Below are 13,744 nucleotides of genomic sequence, written 5' to 3' on the forward strand. Positions count from 1 at the left end.
CAGCCTGGCATTAAAGTCCCCATGACTGGGCCCTGCAGTCACACCAGCCTCATCTCTCACCACCCCTCCTCAGCACACATCCGGACTGTCTGCCCTTCGGCCAGTGTGCCAGGCTGCTTCTCACCTTCCCTCCTTTGCTCCTGTGGCTCCCTCTGCAGGAACCCACCCCTTCCTCACTCCCTTCTCACCTGACACACTCCTACTCACCCTTCAAAACTCGTTTCAGCTCCGGGATACCCTCCCTTTATTCTTCTGCCTGCATGCATCCTGGGGTGAGGAAGGGCTGGCTAAGGGGCTCCCCCACTTATGCGCTGACCATCCTGTGTATCATATCACACTCTGCTTGCTGCCACAGCCACTACAGGCTCCCCGGGGACAGTACAAGCCCCAAGCCTTGGTCACATGTGTGTCCCTGGTGCACAGTACGGGCCTGGTCAAACAGGGCTGCTGGGCAGTGTGTGTTGAATAGATAGACCCTAGTGTCCTTATCCCAGGTTGGAGAAGAGAGGTACTCAAGCCTCCCCCACAGATAGGGGGCTATGCCCTGCCTTCTCCCTGGGCTGCCTGCTAATAGAACCCTGGAGGCCTCAGAAGGGGCTATGGATTCATCAGGGCCCAGTGCATTGCCCCACCAGGGAGGCACCCAAGGAGGGGGCTCTACCCAGCTTCCCACCCCCCTCCCCCAGCCCAACCCAGGTCCAGGCCCAGCACAAGAACCCTGTGTAGATGTTGGTGTTAGAGTCATAGTGAGTCCCCTGCCACAGCTCCAGGCTTATCCTGCCTGGGCACCTGGAGCAGGGATTTGCCTGGGTGGCAGAAGGGGAGGGATGTGTGATTCACGGCTTCCATGTGTATTTCAGACCCACAGTGGCATTTCTGCCAGGAGAGGCTTTTAGAAATGGAGACCCACACCCCCTTGGCATATGCCAGGCCTCCAGGTGCTGGTGTCTGAGGCCCCACACAGCCCATGTCCAGGGACACAGAGCCCGGGGTGCCCACAAGCCCCCTTCCAGGCTGAAGCAGAGGCCCATAGCTTGGCAGGGCCCAAAGAAATACGGCAACGTTCCAGAAACCATGGGACAAACCACCTCAGTCCCAGTCTCCTCTTCCGTGTGTTGATGTGCTTTATTGCAGGGAAGGGCAGCGCTCAGGACAGCCTCAGAATGTTGGAGCCAGTCTTGGAGCCTGCAGGGTGGGGGGAGTAGGTCAGGGTGAGTGTTATGAGACCTCCAGGCTCTGTTCTAAGTTCCCCTGAGCTGGGAGCAGGGGAGCCCTAGGCCCTGCAGTGGCAATATCCCAGCCCTAGTCAGTAAGGAAGTGGGGAGCATAAGCCCTGCCTCGGGGGACCCGAAGGCCAACTGAGGACAGGAGAGCCAGCCCCAGAGTCTGGGCAGGTGGTTAAGAGAGTGGACTCTGGAGCCATCTCCTCCACTGGGACAGGTCCCTGCTGCACTGCCCCGCTCTGTAGAATAGATGTAGTGGCAGCTGCCTCACTGGGTTCCTAGCGGGGTGAAATCAAATTCATCTCTACAAAGTACTTAGAACACAGCCTGCCCATGATGAGCGCTCGGGTCTGGTTCAAGCTCTGGAAACTCACCAAAGGAAGCTGCCATCCCTTCTCGCCAAGGAGAGTGGAAAGGCTTTGTCAGGAGGGAGACTCTTTAAGAAGGGATCTGCAGAGATAGGGTGAAGGCGCCTCCATCTTGCCTGTGGAAGAACTGCAAAGGCTCAGAGGAGAACAGAACAGAGCCTCTGTTCTTCCCCCAGCCTTGGTTCTGGGGCCACAGAAGTGCTCGTGGAAGGGGAACTGGGCTTTGAGGCTGGAGAGGGCAGGGCTGGGGCCACACTGGATCTTGACCATGGAGTTGGGTGAATAACCCCTGCCTCAGTGCCACCAGGCTTCTCTCTTCTTCCCTCAACTGCCTCCCCACCCCAGCCTGGTGCCTACCCTGCTTTCCTTGGATCAACAGAGGAAGAACATCCCCCAGCCCCACAAAGAACCCTAGAATTCCCCTAGCAACTCTCTGCCATCCCTCACCATGCTTTAAGGAGTAAGGGGCTCCTCAGCACCCATTCTAGGGATGAAGTGACTGAGACAAGGCTTCAGGGGGGCAGGCTCAAGTCTTTGGGTCCCGCTTCTTCCCACCTCCCAGCATCCCACATTTACGGGGTCCAGTGATGGACCCCCGAGGGCTCCACTCCCGCCTCCCACCAGAGCAGACTGGAAGACAGCCGTGTCTGGGGCCTGGCTGAGCTCAGCAATGCGTCTGCATGGTGCATTATTGATGGGGCTTCTAATTGTGCGTTTCCCAAAGTCTACAGGCCTTTGATGAAAAATTCATGGCACGCCCGAGGATGGGAGCAGATTTAATCGATAGGCAGCGCGGCAGGCGTGGGAGCCCAGGGCCCCTCTCAGTGAGGGGGCGGGCAGCTGAAGGCCGGGCTGGGAGGGGGTGTTACTCTGGCTTTGCCTGTATCCCAGGCTTCTGCCCCAGGATCTTGGGATGGAGGTGGGTGGAGATGGGAGACACAGCAGAAGGCAGCAGCCCGTTTCCCCTGCGGGGAGGCTGAGGGGCAGGATCAGGAAAGTCTAGGCCCATATCTGGGATGCCATCTGAGAGGCTGGCGCTGCCCAGAGAGGGTGGCCAAATCCCTCATAAGCCTCATTTCCTTAGAGAAGGGTTAGAACCCCCAGGGGTCCCACAGAGGAGATAACATTTCCAGAGCTGCTCACATCCCAGGCACCCTGCTTAGAGCTCTACCCCCCCACCCCGTGCCCCCCAGCAGCTCTGGGAGGTGAGTGTGGTCACACTCTCCTTCTCACAGAGGAGGAATCCGAGGCCCAGGGTGGGACTCGAACACAGTGCCGAGCAAACACAAAGCCCACTGCCTTGCCACGGCTCCCAGCCAGCTCAGGTATGAGCCCCAGAGCTGTGTGGGGCTTATCCTGCTCCATACTCCTGCCTTTATGATATCATAAAGAGGAAGAAACCCCATGAGGAACAAGTGAATTCTACAGGGTCTCAGAGTAAATTCAGTGAGAAATGAGGCCTGCCAAGGAAAAGAGTAAGAGCCCACCTATAATACTGACAGGGGCCCCCACCCACACAGAACCCTGGGCTAGCACCCAGAAGTCAGGGGTGGGGGTGCCTTAGATAGGCTGGAGCTTTGGAAACAGGTCAAGCTGTCTGTCTTGGACTGTCTTCTTGAACCCCCACTGAAACCCCAGAAACCCCCGTCATTTCTCCATTCATTTATTAAACAGATGAACAAATATATATGGAGTCCCAGCTTCATGTAGGCATCTTGCTAGGGGCAGATGGAGGGGTGGGGCTATCAGAGGAGGCTTTGGGACCACGCTTGCCTGGGATAGACAGGCTGGACCCAGCTCAGCTGGGGCAAAGCCAGACAGACAACTCCAAGCCCTAGGAGGGTGTCTCGGCAGTCCCAGGCCAAGGGCAGTTGGAGCAGATGGCTTTGCCTTAGAGACCAAGGCCGTTTCTAGGTGGTGGGCTGCCTTGTTTGGGTTTGTTTTCCATTTGCTTCCCAGGGAGTTCCTTTTAAAGACATCCACCCATGTTGTCTCCACTGAACTAACAGGAAAGGAATTTGTCCAGACTATCAGGACAGCGGAGATGGGAAGGCCCGGGGGGTAGGGTTGGGGCCCTAGGCCTCGCTGTGCAGCTGCAGGAGAAAAGTGAGCCCGGCCTGGACCACTGCAGAGGATTGCTGGGGGTTCAAGGGCCAGAGAGAAGGGAGCCTGAGGGCTAGAAATAGGAGGAGGCTAAAGGGAAGAGGAGAGGGGAAGACTAGGGTGCGGGGTAACCAAAAGGCAGAGACAGTGGGGATGGAGGGCGAGACTAACGGGAGACTGAGGTCTACATAGAGGGCAGGTCAGGGCAGGGGTACTGAGACTGGGGTTGGGGAAGGTCAGAGCCCTTCAGGGTCTTGCCTGTTTCCTGGTCTCCTGGCCCCACAGCCCTTCCAGGTCCTGCCATCTCCTTGAAGTTCCCTGGCTAAGGAATGATCCTAGCCTGATTCCAGCCACCCCACCCAGATGCCCTCACCCTGGCCCTCACCCTGGAACAAAGTGGGAGTGGTCCCCTGGGCCTGCCTGCTTCCAGCGCAGGGCAGGGCTCAGTCACCAGGCAGGCACTTGTTGTAGCAACGGTCTCCGGGGGCCCATCCTGGGGAGCAGAACTGCTAACAGGAAAGATGGGGGAACCAGAGTCTCCAGCCCCTCCAGTCCCCCAGGCTGCCCCAGGCCTCCTGGACAGCCACTCTGTAAGTCTGCCCCCATACCGCTGGTTCTGGGAGGATGGGTTGGCTCACCTAGCAGCCAGGTGTGTTGGGGTGTGTTGCCTGGCAACCAATAAAGGTATTCCCAGAGCAAGGTAGAGGGAGGACTAGAAGATCAGGCCCGCAGCCACTGGCCACTGGATGCCTGTGGTCATTGGAACCTCTGTGGGGCTTCCAGGCCCAGCCCAAGCTACCCGAGCCCACACCTGGGAACCCAGAAAGGGAAGAGAGAACGACTTCTGGGAACACCTCTTACAGTGACCACTGCATCCTGCTAACATGGGGCTTGGCTCTGGTCTCTTGGAGGTCCAGCCCTATATCCTAGAAAGTGACTGGGGCTGGGCTAGCCTGGGGAAGTCAGGCCAGGAGGTCTTGTTGATAGGGCCAGAGCTCATAAGGGCCAGTGAGGGTGAAGAGCAAAGCAGATTATTTAGTCATTAAGTCATGTCAGACTCTTTGCAACCCTATGGACTGCAGCACGCCAGCCTCCCCTGTCTTTCACTATCTCCTGGAATTTGCTCAAATTCATGCCCATTGAATCAGTGATGCCATTCAACCTTCTTGTCCTCTGCTGCCCCCTTCTCCTTTTGCCTTCCGTCTTACCCAGCATCAGAGGCAGGTGGGGTCACCCAAAAGGAGGGGAATCAGCCTTAGGCCAAGGGGCCTGCCTTGCCTGGGATGGGGATACCTTTCTCATTCAGACTCCAGGAGCCAAAGCCTTTGTTCTTTCTTCGTGGCAAGAACCCAGAGCAGGCCCATGAGGGAGCATATCTCTAGCCGGCAGATCAGGAGACCTGGAGCAGGTCAGGGCCTTGCTTAGGGTCACACAACTGATTTGAGCAGAGGCTAGATTAAAACCCAAGATTGTGGACTCCAACCAGGGCTCTCCTCACACCCGACGTGGAGCACTCAGGGACAGCAAAGCTCTAACTAGGGAGGAGGCTGGCAGAACATGAGCACAGGGGAAGGGGTCCATTATGGGAGAGTAAGCAGAACCTGTAAAGCCAGGGCAGGGATCTGTCTGCTCACCAATGCCATGAGTGCCTGGCCCTCGACTTCCCTGGGCTGAGGTCAAAGACCAACCGCAAGCTGAGTGTAGGAGAGGCAGGTCTCTGATCTCCAAACTTGAGGAGGTGTAATGGAGGTGGCCCAGGAGATCTTCCTGGAGGAAGAGGGTACAGAGTGGAGCCTTGAAGGTCCGGAGGGAGGCCTGGGAAGGGAAATGGGAATGGGAGAAAACATCCTCCAGGAAGCCCCTCCCCTAAGCCAGCCCTACCCATCCTCCATTGTCCAGGCCCTGCTCAATTAGCCAGCCTGGCTCGGCAGGGGCCACTTAGGCAGCGCTTGGGGTCAGCAACCAAGGCCTTGCCACCACCCCTCAAAGCTTCAGTGTGCTGAACACAAAAGCTTTCCAGGCGCCATCTCTGCTGCCGCTGGAAGGAAAAGAAAGAACAGAGGAAAGGAAATTTCACTCCTTTTGTTTCATTGCTGTAACCTTGGGCTGAACAAAGAGGCAACTGCCTCCCCCTCAGGGAACCTGTTTTAAACTGCAATTTGCACAGATTTGCTTGTGTTTGGGAGGCTCAGCTGACATCTGAGGTATGGAGGTGTCAGGTGGAGGCACCAACTGGAAAAAAAAAATTGCACAACCTGAGATCTGTGAGTTCAGTTTTATCTAGGGTCTTAGGACAATAGCTCAGGAGACAGCCTCTCTCGTAGCTCTGATGGAACTCCTTCAGAGAGGTAGTGGGGGAGGTCCGCAAGCACATATGTGACTGTGGAGAAAGGGGTTCAGCCATGAAGCACACATCTCGGTAGAAGGCTGCTCTTAGTTACGAGGAACAGATATCTCAGTTAATGGTTTTAGTGCTTTTCTAAGTAGGGGAAGATGCAAAATTCTGGATTCATACAATTTTCTCCTGAAAATATACCTAACTATCTGAAGGCTTATTCTGCCGTTTTCCCCAGAGCACAGAGTGCCTCGTTCCTGATTTTTGCCCTGAATTTCTTTCAGGGTATACTATACATGGAACTGGATGAGGGAAAATATCAATTCAACCAAGGTTTGGGAGGTGCTGCATGACCAATTTTTAGTAGAAATGCTTGTTGCTGAGTTGGGCAGGGATTCCATTGCTAGGTCCCTCAGTGGACTATTACTGGACTAGACCCTGTTAAACGCAGCCCAAAGTCTCTGGACATGTCTAATCTGTTATGGTCTAGGAGAAGATTCCCTCTTTTGCTTCTTCCCGTATCTGCAATTACACTATTGCAATCATTGATCTTATGCAGAACTATTTATCTGGTCAGTCATTTCAAGTCACCCAGCCTTCATTTTTATCAGTAGCTGTCACACATTGGAGAATACAAGAAATAATAATCTTGTAAAATAGGCAGAATATAATAATATGTGAGTGAGTGTTAGTTGCTCAGTTGTGTCTGACTCTTTGAGGCCTCGTGGGCTGTAGCCCACCAGGCTCCTCTGGCCGTGGAATTCTTCAGGCAAGAATACTTGAGTAGGTTGCCATTTCCTCCTCCAATGTAACTAGTAGGCTTTATAAGGTCATAAGTAAGAATTTAAGCCAAGAACTTCCATTAGATGCTGCCCAGCACATCCCTGGGCAGCTGACCCAATCTGTTTAGTATCCATCTCTATCTTTAAGGGCAATGATGTATTGGCCCTGTTCGTAAGGCACCCAGCCCCAATTTCCTAGTGTTATTAGGCTGATTATCCTTAGTATGATTTAACTGTCCCTGACATAAGGGAGGAGGGTCCCTTCAATTTAAGCCATAATAGCCTGATGTAAGCTGTATAAATCCATCCCATAACTGAAGGGGGGGTCCCTCCTAATAATCGAGAAGTTATATTCTTTGATTGAAATTTAGGTCATTTCTCTGATTGAGCCTGAGTAAATTTAAAGATCTTGCTTAGAGCCAGTATGATTGATTGGCCAAGTGGGTTCCATCTAGTAAGATCAATAGTGACTCAGACAGAACTACAACTTCTTTCTTCTAGAATAAATTTCCTAAGGGCTATCCAGTTAGAGCCTCAAAGAGGAAAAATCCACCAAGAAGTACTGATCATATTGGTAATTGACCATAAACCCAACAATTGGGTTAATTTTGAAGTTCTTCATAGGCTTATGCTCATGGTAGAAAAAACTTTTGATTCATATGCAAAAGTTCAAGACCACAAAAACACTATAAATAATCACACAGATCAGGTCCAGTGTCTCGGAATTGCTGTTGACTGCTGTGGTCAGGCACAACCTCTGTCCTCTCCCCTGCCTCCCTGAGACAGCTCCCCTGAACTGAGCTCTTGCTCAGACTTCCAATCTCAGGAACTACAGAAACCACACCAATCGGTACAAACTGAGTGTTTCCATTTTAAAGAGATGTGGTTAATTTCCCCTTAAAGCTACAGATTAGCCAAGAGTGACCTCTCAGACATCCTGAGGGGACCTATGGGAGCTCTGCCCATCAAATGATGACAAATCTGGCAGGGTCCTTGGCCACCAGTCCGGGGCTGGGGGTCTTCCTGACCCTACTTCCCCAACTCACAATGGCAACCAGAGGTTGTGGAGAGGAGGAGTGGTCCTTCCATAAGTCAGGATCTTCCACAAGCTAAGGGCTTCCTTGGTAGCTCACAATGTAAAGAATCTGCCTGCAGTGCCAGAGACCCAGGTTCGATCCCTGGATTGGGAAGAGCCCCTGGAGAAGGGAATGGGAACCCACTCTAGTATTCTTGCCTGGGAAATCCCATGGACAGACTGTGGTGTCACAAAAAGTCGGACGTGACCCAACAACTAACACTTTCCAGGAGCTAAGCGAAGACTGGTGGGATAAGGAGTGCCAAGCTAGAGTGGGGGTGGAGGTCAAGGATGGCTTCTAGACAGAGCAGTAAGATTTCAGAGACAGGGAGGAGCCCAGGAAGGCTGGCCCGTGAACTTGGTGGCCAGGTGATATAGTTGTGCTGTGACAGATGGCCCTGAAATTGAGTTGGAAGTTTATTATGCAGGCACGTGGAGCCGTTGGAGGGCTCCAGAGGCCAGGGAGAAGGTTCCAGTTACCTCTTGCTGCATAATAAGCATCCCGAATTTAAAGCAGTAATGTCTTCTTTTATCATTCTCAGTTTTGCGGGTCAGGAGCTAGGCCAAGGCACAACAGGGAGGCCTGGTCTCGATCCATGATATGTGGGTTCCCAGCCGCCATGACTTCCCAGGCCAGGGAGGCTGGGGCCAGGCAGGCATCTCTCTCCCACACGCTTAGTTTGGGCTTCCTCACAGCGTGGCCACCTCAGGGTAGTGGACCTTCTCTGGGGGAACAGCAAGGCTTCCAGGAAGAAGGGTGGACGCTATGAAGATTCTGATGACCTGGCCTGAGAAGTCCCAGAACTTTGCCATGTGCCATTCTGCAAAGTCTCTGAGGTTCAGCCAGTTATATGCGGAGGGAGATTAGATTCAATAAGAGGAGGAACACAGCCTTTTTAGCCCTCTTTCATTGATCAGAGAGGTAGGCTGTGTATTGAGGCAGCACAAAGAAAGACCAAACGTAAGAGAAGCAGAGAACCATGAGGCCTGCCTGCTCCAGAGATCAGACCAGTCATCCAGGAGCAGTGGAGGAAGCTGCCTGTCCTTGTGCCCCTCTGGGCAGAGGGAATCCCTGAGGAGAGGGTGGATATACCTACATTCTTAGCTGGTTTCTCAGGGGCCGGGGCCTTCCCAGTGGTCCTAATGGTAAAAAACCTGCCCGCCAATACAAGAGATACAAGAGACATGGGTTTGATCCCTGGGTTGGGGAGGTCTGCTGGAGGAGGAAATGACAACCCACTCCAGTATTCTGGCCTGTAGAATCCCATGGGCAGAGGAACCTGGAAAGATACAGTCCACGGGGTCGTGAAGAGTCAGACACAACTGAACACACACACACACACACACACACACACACACATGCAGAGGGATTATGAGGGAATAGAAATGGGCCCTCCTTGCTTGTGTAGAAGTCCAGAAACACCAAGGCCTGGCCAGACCAGGGTAAGGGGATGTGTGGGTAGGAATGAATCTTTCTGTCTCTGACTCAAAAAAGCAGCTTCTAAGGGCTCCAAAAACTTACCTTGCTTGAAGGGAATGTGCACACACCCACCCCCAGGCAGACACGTTGCCTAGGCGTTAGCCCCAGTCCTTGGAGAATGGAGAAGGTCAAGGGCAGGGTGGCAGTTCATCCTGTCCCCTTGGAGACAGCAGCTCAGTAACCCTGCCCCAGGCTTGGCTTCCTGGGCTCCACAGCAGCCTCCCTCAACAATGCCCAGAGCGACCCAGGTAGAACTGCAGCTCTGCCTCTGTGAGCGGGGCAACCTTGAACACATCACTCAGCTCCTCCCACTCTGGGCCTCAGCTTCCTCTTCAGCAAATTGGGTCTGAAAATGCCTCCCTCGCAGACTCATTGCTCAGGTCAGAGAAAAAGTATATAAAGGGCCTGGCCGGTAACACGTTCAACAAAGGGGAACTGCGGTCATGAGGCTCAGTGACCCCTACAGGTCAACCTGGGCTTTGTGTATCTTCCTGGGTAGATGAGAACTTGTAAAGATTTAGGCTTTAGTGTGTGTGCATGAGGGGGTGGTGTACACTTTTTAAACTGCATCTTAGTCCCTCTCAACTGTTCATTTGGCACAGTGGTCAGCTATGTATGTGTTACTTCCATCAGGGTCGCTTCAGTGCTTTGAAATGGCTCTTGTCCCAAGTCCCATCTCTCCCTACTCAACCCCATCATTTTCCCTGGGGCTGGCTCAGGACAGAAGTCCCAGCTGAGGATCAGGATTTGCTGTGTGAGCTCGGGTAAATTACTACACCTCTCTGGCCTCCATGGGTAGTTCTCAGCAGAGTCTCCTAGATAAAGAGTTCTGGGGCAGGAGGTGTGAGATGGCAGGCTGGACTGCTTGGAGGAAGAACATGTGTGCCTGGGGCTGGACAGCACCCCTAGACATGCTCCCCAAGAGCACAGGGCCCAGTCAGGCCATGCTTCCCTCTGCAGGCCGAAGTCAGAGCATCTGTGGAAGGCGAGTGCCCTCTGCTGGCTGCAAAGGCAGACCACACTGCAGGTAGCCTGCCAGTCAGGGATCCCTGAGGCCTGGAGACCCAGATATTGGGTGGTTCCCCAAGGAAGGGCAAAGTTGGAAGGGTGCATGCCAACCCTGCAAACCCACCCCCCTGGCTGGGCCTCCCCACCCACCTTCTGCACCCACTCCACCCCCTGCAGAGCCCTGTCACCCATGCCACCTTTGATCCAGACACCCCAGGATTCTTCCTTCCCCTTGGAGCATGAAGCCCCCGCCAATGCCCTCAATCTCTCTGCTCCAATCCATGACCCCTAAACACCTCTCCCTGCATGTCTCCTCATCCTCCAGAAAACCCTCTCTCCATCCCCAGGTCTCTCTTCCACCTGGTATCCCCAGATACCTCTGTCCTTTCTCTCTCATCCTGTCCTCCTCCCACACACCCTCCTCCTGGCACTCAGAGTGCTGGCCAAGGTCACCAGGGGCCATTTCCTTGAGGTCACGCCTAGAGGCTTCCTCTGCAGATTGGAAAGCTAGTAAACCTCACCTTTTATCAAAACCCTTTTAAATTGTGAACTACAACCCCTATGGAGACAATTGTGCTGAACAGAAAAATTAAACACAACCAAATTGTCTTAAAGTAAACATCCATGAAACCAGCACTCAGGTCTAGAAATGGAACATCACCAGCACCCCAAGTCCCTGGTGCTGCTCATCTCCTCGACATGACCCCTGGACCCGCTCATGTCTTATACTCTGCTTCTTCTTCTTCTTTTTTTATGTATTTATTTGGCTGCGCTGGGTCTTAGTTGTGGCATGTGGCATCCTTAGCTGAGGATACAGGGTGGAAAAGAGACCTAGGGATGGAGAGGGGGTTTTCTGGAAAATGAGGATTTTTAGTTGGCCGCACATGAGATCTAGTTCCCTGATCAGGGATCAAACCCAAGCCCCTGCACTGGGAGGTCAGTCAGCCATGGGACCACCAGAGAAGTCCCATTTGCTTTATCTCTTTATACTATCAACACCTCCCTAATCACTATGACCTAATAGTCCCCGCTTTTAACTTTCTATAAAGAGCGTCACGCCATGTGTGTTTTATTTTGTGTACGGTTCATTTGCTCAGCTTTATGTGTGAGAGGCATCTGTATGGTTGCTGGGTGCTGTGGGTCCTCTTCTACATTGTTGTAAAGTATTCTACTGTATGGGTTCCTCACCCCACCCCAACCTCCTCTCTTACCTGTGTCCATTAATTCCTCACCGTCACACCAGTCCTTTATATGTTTCAGAAGGCAATTTCTACTTTGTATCCAGCTTTGCAGCTTATCTACAGGGAAAGTTGGTCTATATTACTGCATGTGCCATTGTCCAAAGCAGAAGGCTATCTCCCCTCCTTTCTTAAGCTCTGTGGCCTTGACCAGAGCTGCACCCACCCCTTTTCCTCCCACCCCTCTGGCAATTTCCCTGAATTGGAAGGCTGTCCCACCACCACCCTTTTCCTTTGTCCTTGAACCCCTCTCCCCACCCTACACTTCCTCTGACTCTGGAAAATCTCCTCCCTTCGAGGTTTCCATCACACCTGGGAGGCTGTCTTCCCACCCCTTTATCTCCAGCTGAGATTCTTTAGCTTACCACCATCAGCTGCTTGTGACCACCTTCACCTGGAGGCCACGCAGGTCCCTCCCACCCAGCCTGGGCCACACCTCAGGCCAACTCCTCAGCCTCCGTACTCCATGCACGCACCTCCTGCCCTGAAGACCCACTGCCTCCCCCTGATACAGGTCCCAACGAGTTCACCTGACTCGCTGTTCTCAGCCTTCATTCTCCTGATTTGTCTTCTGGGCTCAGCATCCTCAGAGGTCTTGCCACAGGCACCCCCTGCCCCACAGCTTAGGCCCTTCCATGGCCTTCAGAACGGAGTCTGAGGCCCTGAGACTGGCCTTCAAGGCCATCTTCTGTCTGCCCGACTACCTCTCCAGCTGAACCCCTATTTCTCCTCCCCGCACCCTGCTCTCATCTGCTTTGTTCCTAATCTCACCTCCTTGTCTTTGCCACAGCGCCTCCTCTGCCCAGGGGCTCCCCAGGTGGCTCAATGGTAAAGAACCCATCTGCCAATGCAAGAGATGCAGGAGACTCTGCATCTCCAGGGTCGGGAAGATCCCCTGGAAGAGGAAAGGGCAACCACTCCAGTATTCTTGCGTAGAGAATCCAGTGGACAGAAAAGCCTGGCAGGCTACAGTCCATGGGGTTCCAAAGAGTCAGGCATGACTGATCGACTGAGCAGTGTACGCTCCTTTGCCCAGAGAGCCCTCTCTCCACCTCCAGAGAGCTCATTCCCAAGAGTCAACTCAGATGATCACTTCCTCCAAGAAGCCTTCCTGCCCCACCCTGCCCTGAGGCTGGGTTAAGAACCTCCTCTGAGTTTCCCTCTGTCACAGGCACTTCCTGCCACCTCCTCAGTGTAGGGGGAAGCCCACCACGGCCTGGAACAGCCTGAACTCCTCTGGGCTCTGAGGCCCCAGCATAGCTCACATGTGGCACACAGCAAGTACTGGTTGACTGGGTGTTTACTGAGCTGCTTCCAGTCAAGGCTTTATAACTGAGTTTCTGTGACCTTGGGCACACTACCGCCTTCTAGCCTCCGTTTCCCCATCTGAACAGTGAAGGTATAAGAGCTTCCCTGATAGCTCAGTTGTTAAAGAATCTGCCTGCAATGTAGGAGACCCCAGTTTGATTCCTGGGTCAGGAAGACTCGCCGGAGAAGGGATAGGCTACCAACTCCAGTATTCTGGCCGGGAGAATTCCATGGACTATATAGTCCATGGGGTCACAAAGAGTCAGACACAACTGAGCGACTTTCACTTTCACTTTGGTCAACATAGTTGGTTGTGGCCACAGGGATATTTGAACATCCACAAGTGGCTGAAGTGCCTCTGATTCCACCGTAAGAAAGTTCTTTGTGGGGGAGAGGGGCAAGCATTGCCCTCTTCAGGCTTTTGTGAAAGATCACCACCGTCCCTCCTCCTTTATTAAAGGTGAGGGAGGCTGAGGTGGATGCTGGGCCTCAGCTTCTGTAAAATGGGAGCAGTCTGATAATCATACCTTCTGGACTTGGTACTCAGGGCTATCACACAGATACTTTTTTTTAATCTATGTCCAATAATTCCACATTGTCTCACCCCCTCTTTATATGTGTAAGGTGATTTCTACTTTGTATCGAGTTTGTAGGTTATCAAAAGTGGTACAAAGATGGGAGGTAGAGGGAGTTCCCTAGTGGCCTAGTGGTTAGGATCCCAGGCTTTCACTGCTGTGGCCCAGGTTCAATCCCTGGTCAGGGAACTGAGATCCCACAAGCCAAGGTGGCCAAAAAAACAAAGATGGGAAGTGGTGTCTGCAGGC

At 53.2% G+C, this 13,744-nt stretch overlaps 2 protein-coding genes across 10 annotated transcripts in view; one reads left to right on the forward strand and one right to left on the reverse strand.

Annotated features, from left to right (window-relative positions):
* On the reverse strand, window positions 1-12,989 carry LOC102415182. Of its 9 annotated transcripts, XR_006546950.2 has the most exons (5): window positions 12,143-12,371; window positions 11,586-11,672; window positions 5,329-5,509; window positions 1,598-1,707; window positions 1,107-1,185 (listed from the first exon to the last, which is right to left on the reverse strand). XR_006546950.2 is itself a non-coding variant. In XM_044932935.2 (4 exons), the coding sequence occupies exons 1-4, from the start codon at window positions 12,484-12,486 to the stop codon at window positions 837-839; spliced, it is 672 nt and encodes a 223-aa protein (XP_044788870.2). In that variant the 5' UTR covers window positions 12,487-12,989; the 3' UTR covers window positions 1-836. The 9 variants fall into 9 exon arrangements, 5 of the variants coding, with proteins under 5 accessions (XP_044788870.2, XP_044788868.2, XP_044788873.2 ...); XM_044932935.2 differs by lacking the exons at window positions 1,598-1,707; window positions 12,143-12,371 and adding an exon at window positions 12,384-12,989 and having other exon boundaries at window positions 1-1,185; window positions 5,329-5,461; XM_044932933.2 differs by lacking the exons at window positions 1,598-1,707; window positions 12,143-12,371 and adding an exon at window positions 12,384-12,984 and having other exon boundaries at window positions 1-1,185.
* The window catches only part of CCDC33 (coiled-coil domain containing 33), a 24,829-nt gene continuing 15,165 nt past the window's right edge, over window positions 4,081-13,744 (forward strand). The window contains 1 exon segment of the mRNA XM_044932939.2: window positions 4,081-4,284. Within this exon segment, the coding sequence (XP_044788874.2) occupies window positions 4,216-4,284 (69 nt within the window). The 5' untranslated portion in view covers window positions 4,081-4,215.

The sequence above is a fragment of the Bubalus bubalis genome, chromosome 20 (assembly GCF_019923935.1).
Source record: "Bubalus bubalis isolate 160015118507 breed Murrah chromosome 20, NDDB_SH_1, whole genome shotgun sequence".
In the NCBI taxonomy this organism is placed as follows: domain Eukaryota; kingdom Metazoa; phylum Chordata; class Mammalia; order Artiodactyla; family Bovidae; genus Bubalus; species Bubalus bubalis.

Excerpts from the sequence above, each read along its gene's own strand:
- LOC102415182 (XM_044932933.2), bottom strand. The coding sequence starts at position 12,486 with ATGCAGAGTCTCCTGCATCTCTTGCATTGGCAGATGGGTTCTTTACCA. Across the intron at positions 11,673-12,383 it reads GCTGTGGCAAAGACAAGGAG|ATAAGCTGCAAAGCTGGATA; the intron begins GTGAGATTAGGA and ends CTTTCCCTGTAG. Across the intron at positions 1,186-5,328 it reads GCCAGGCACTCATGGCATTG|GCTCCAAGACTGGCTCCAAC; the intron begins GTGAGCAGACAG and ends CCCACCCTGCAG.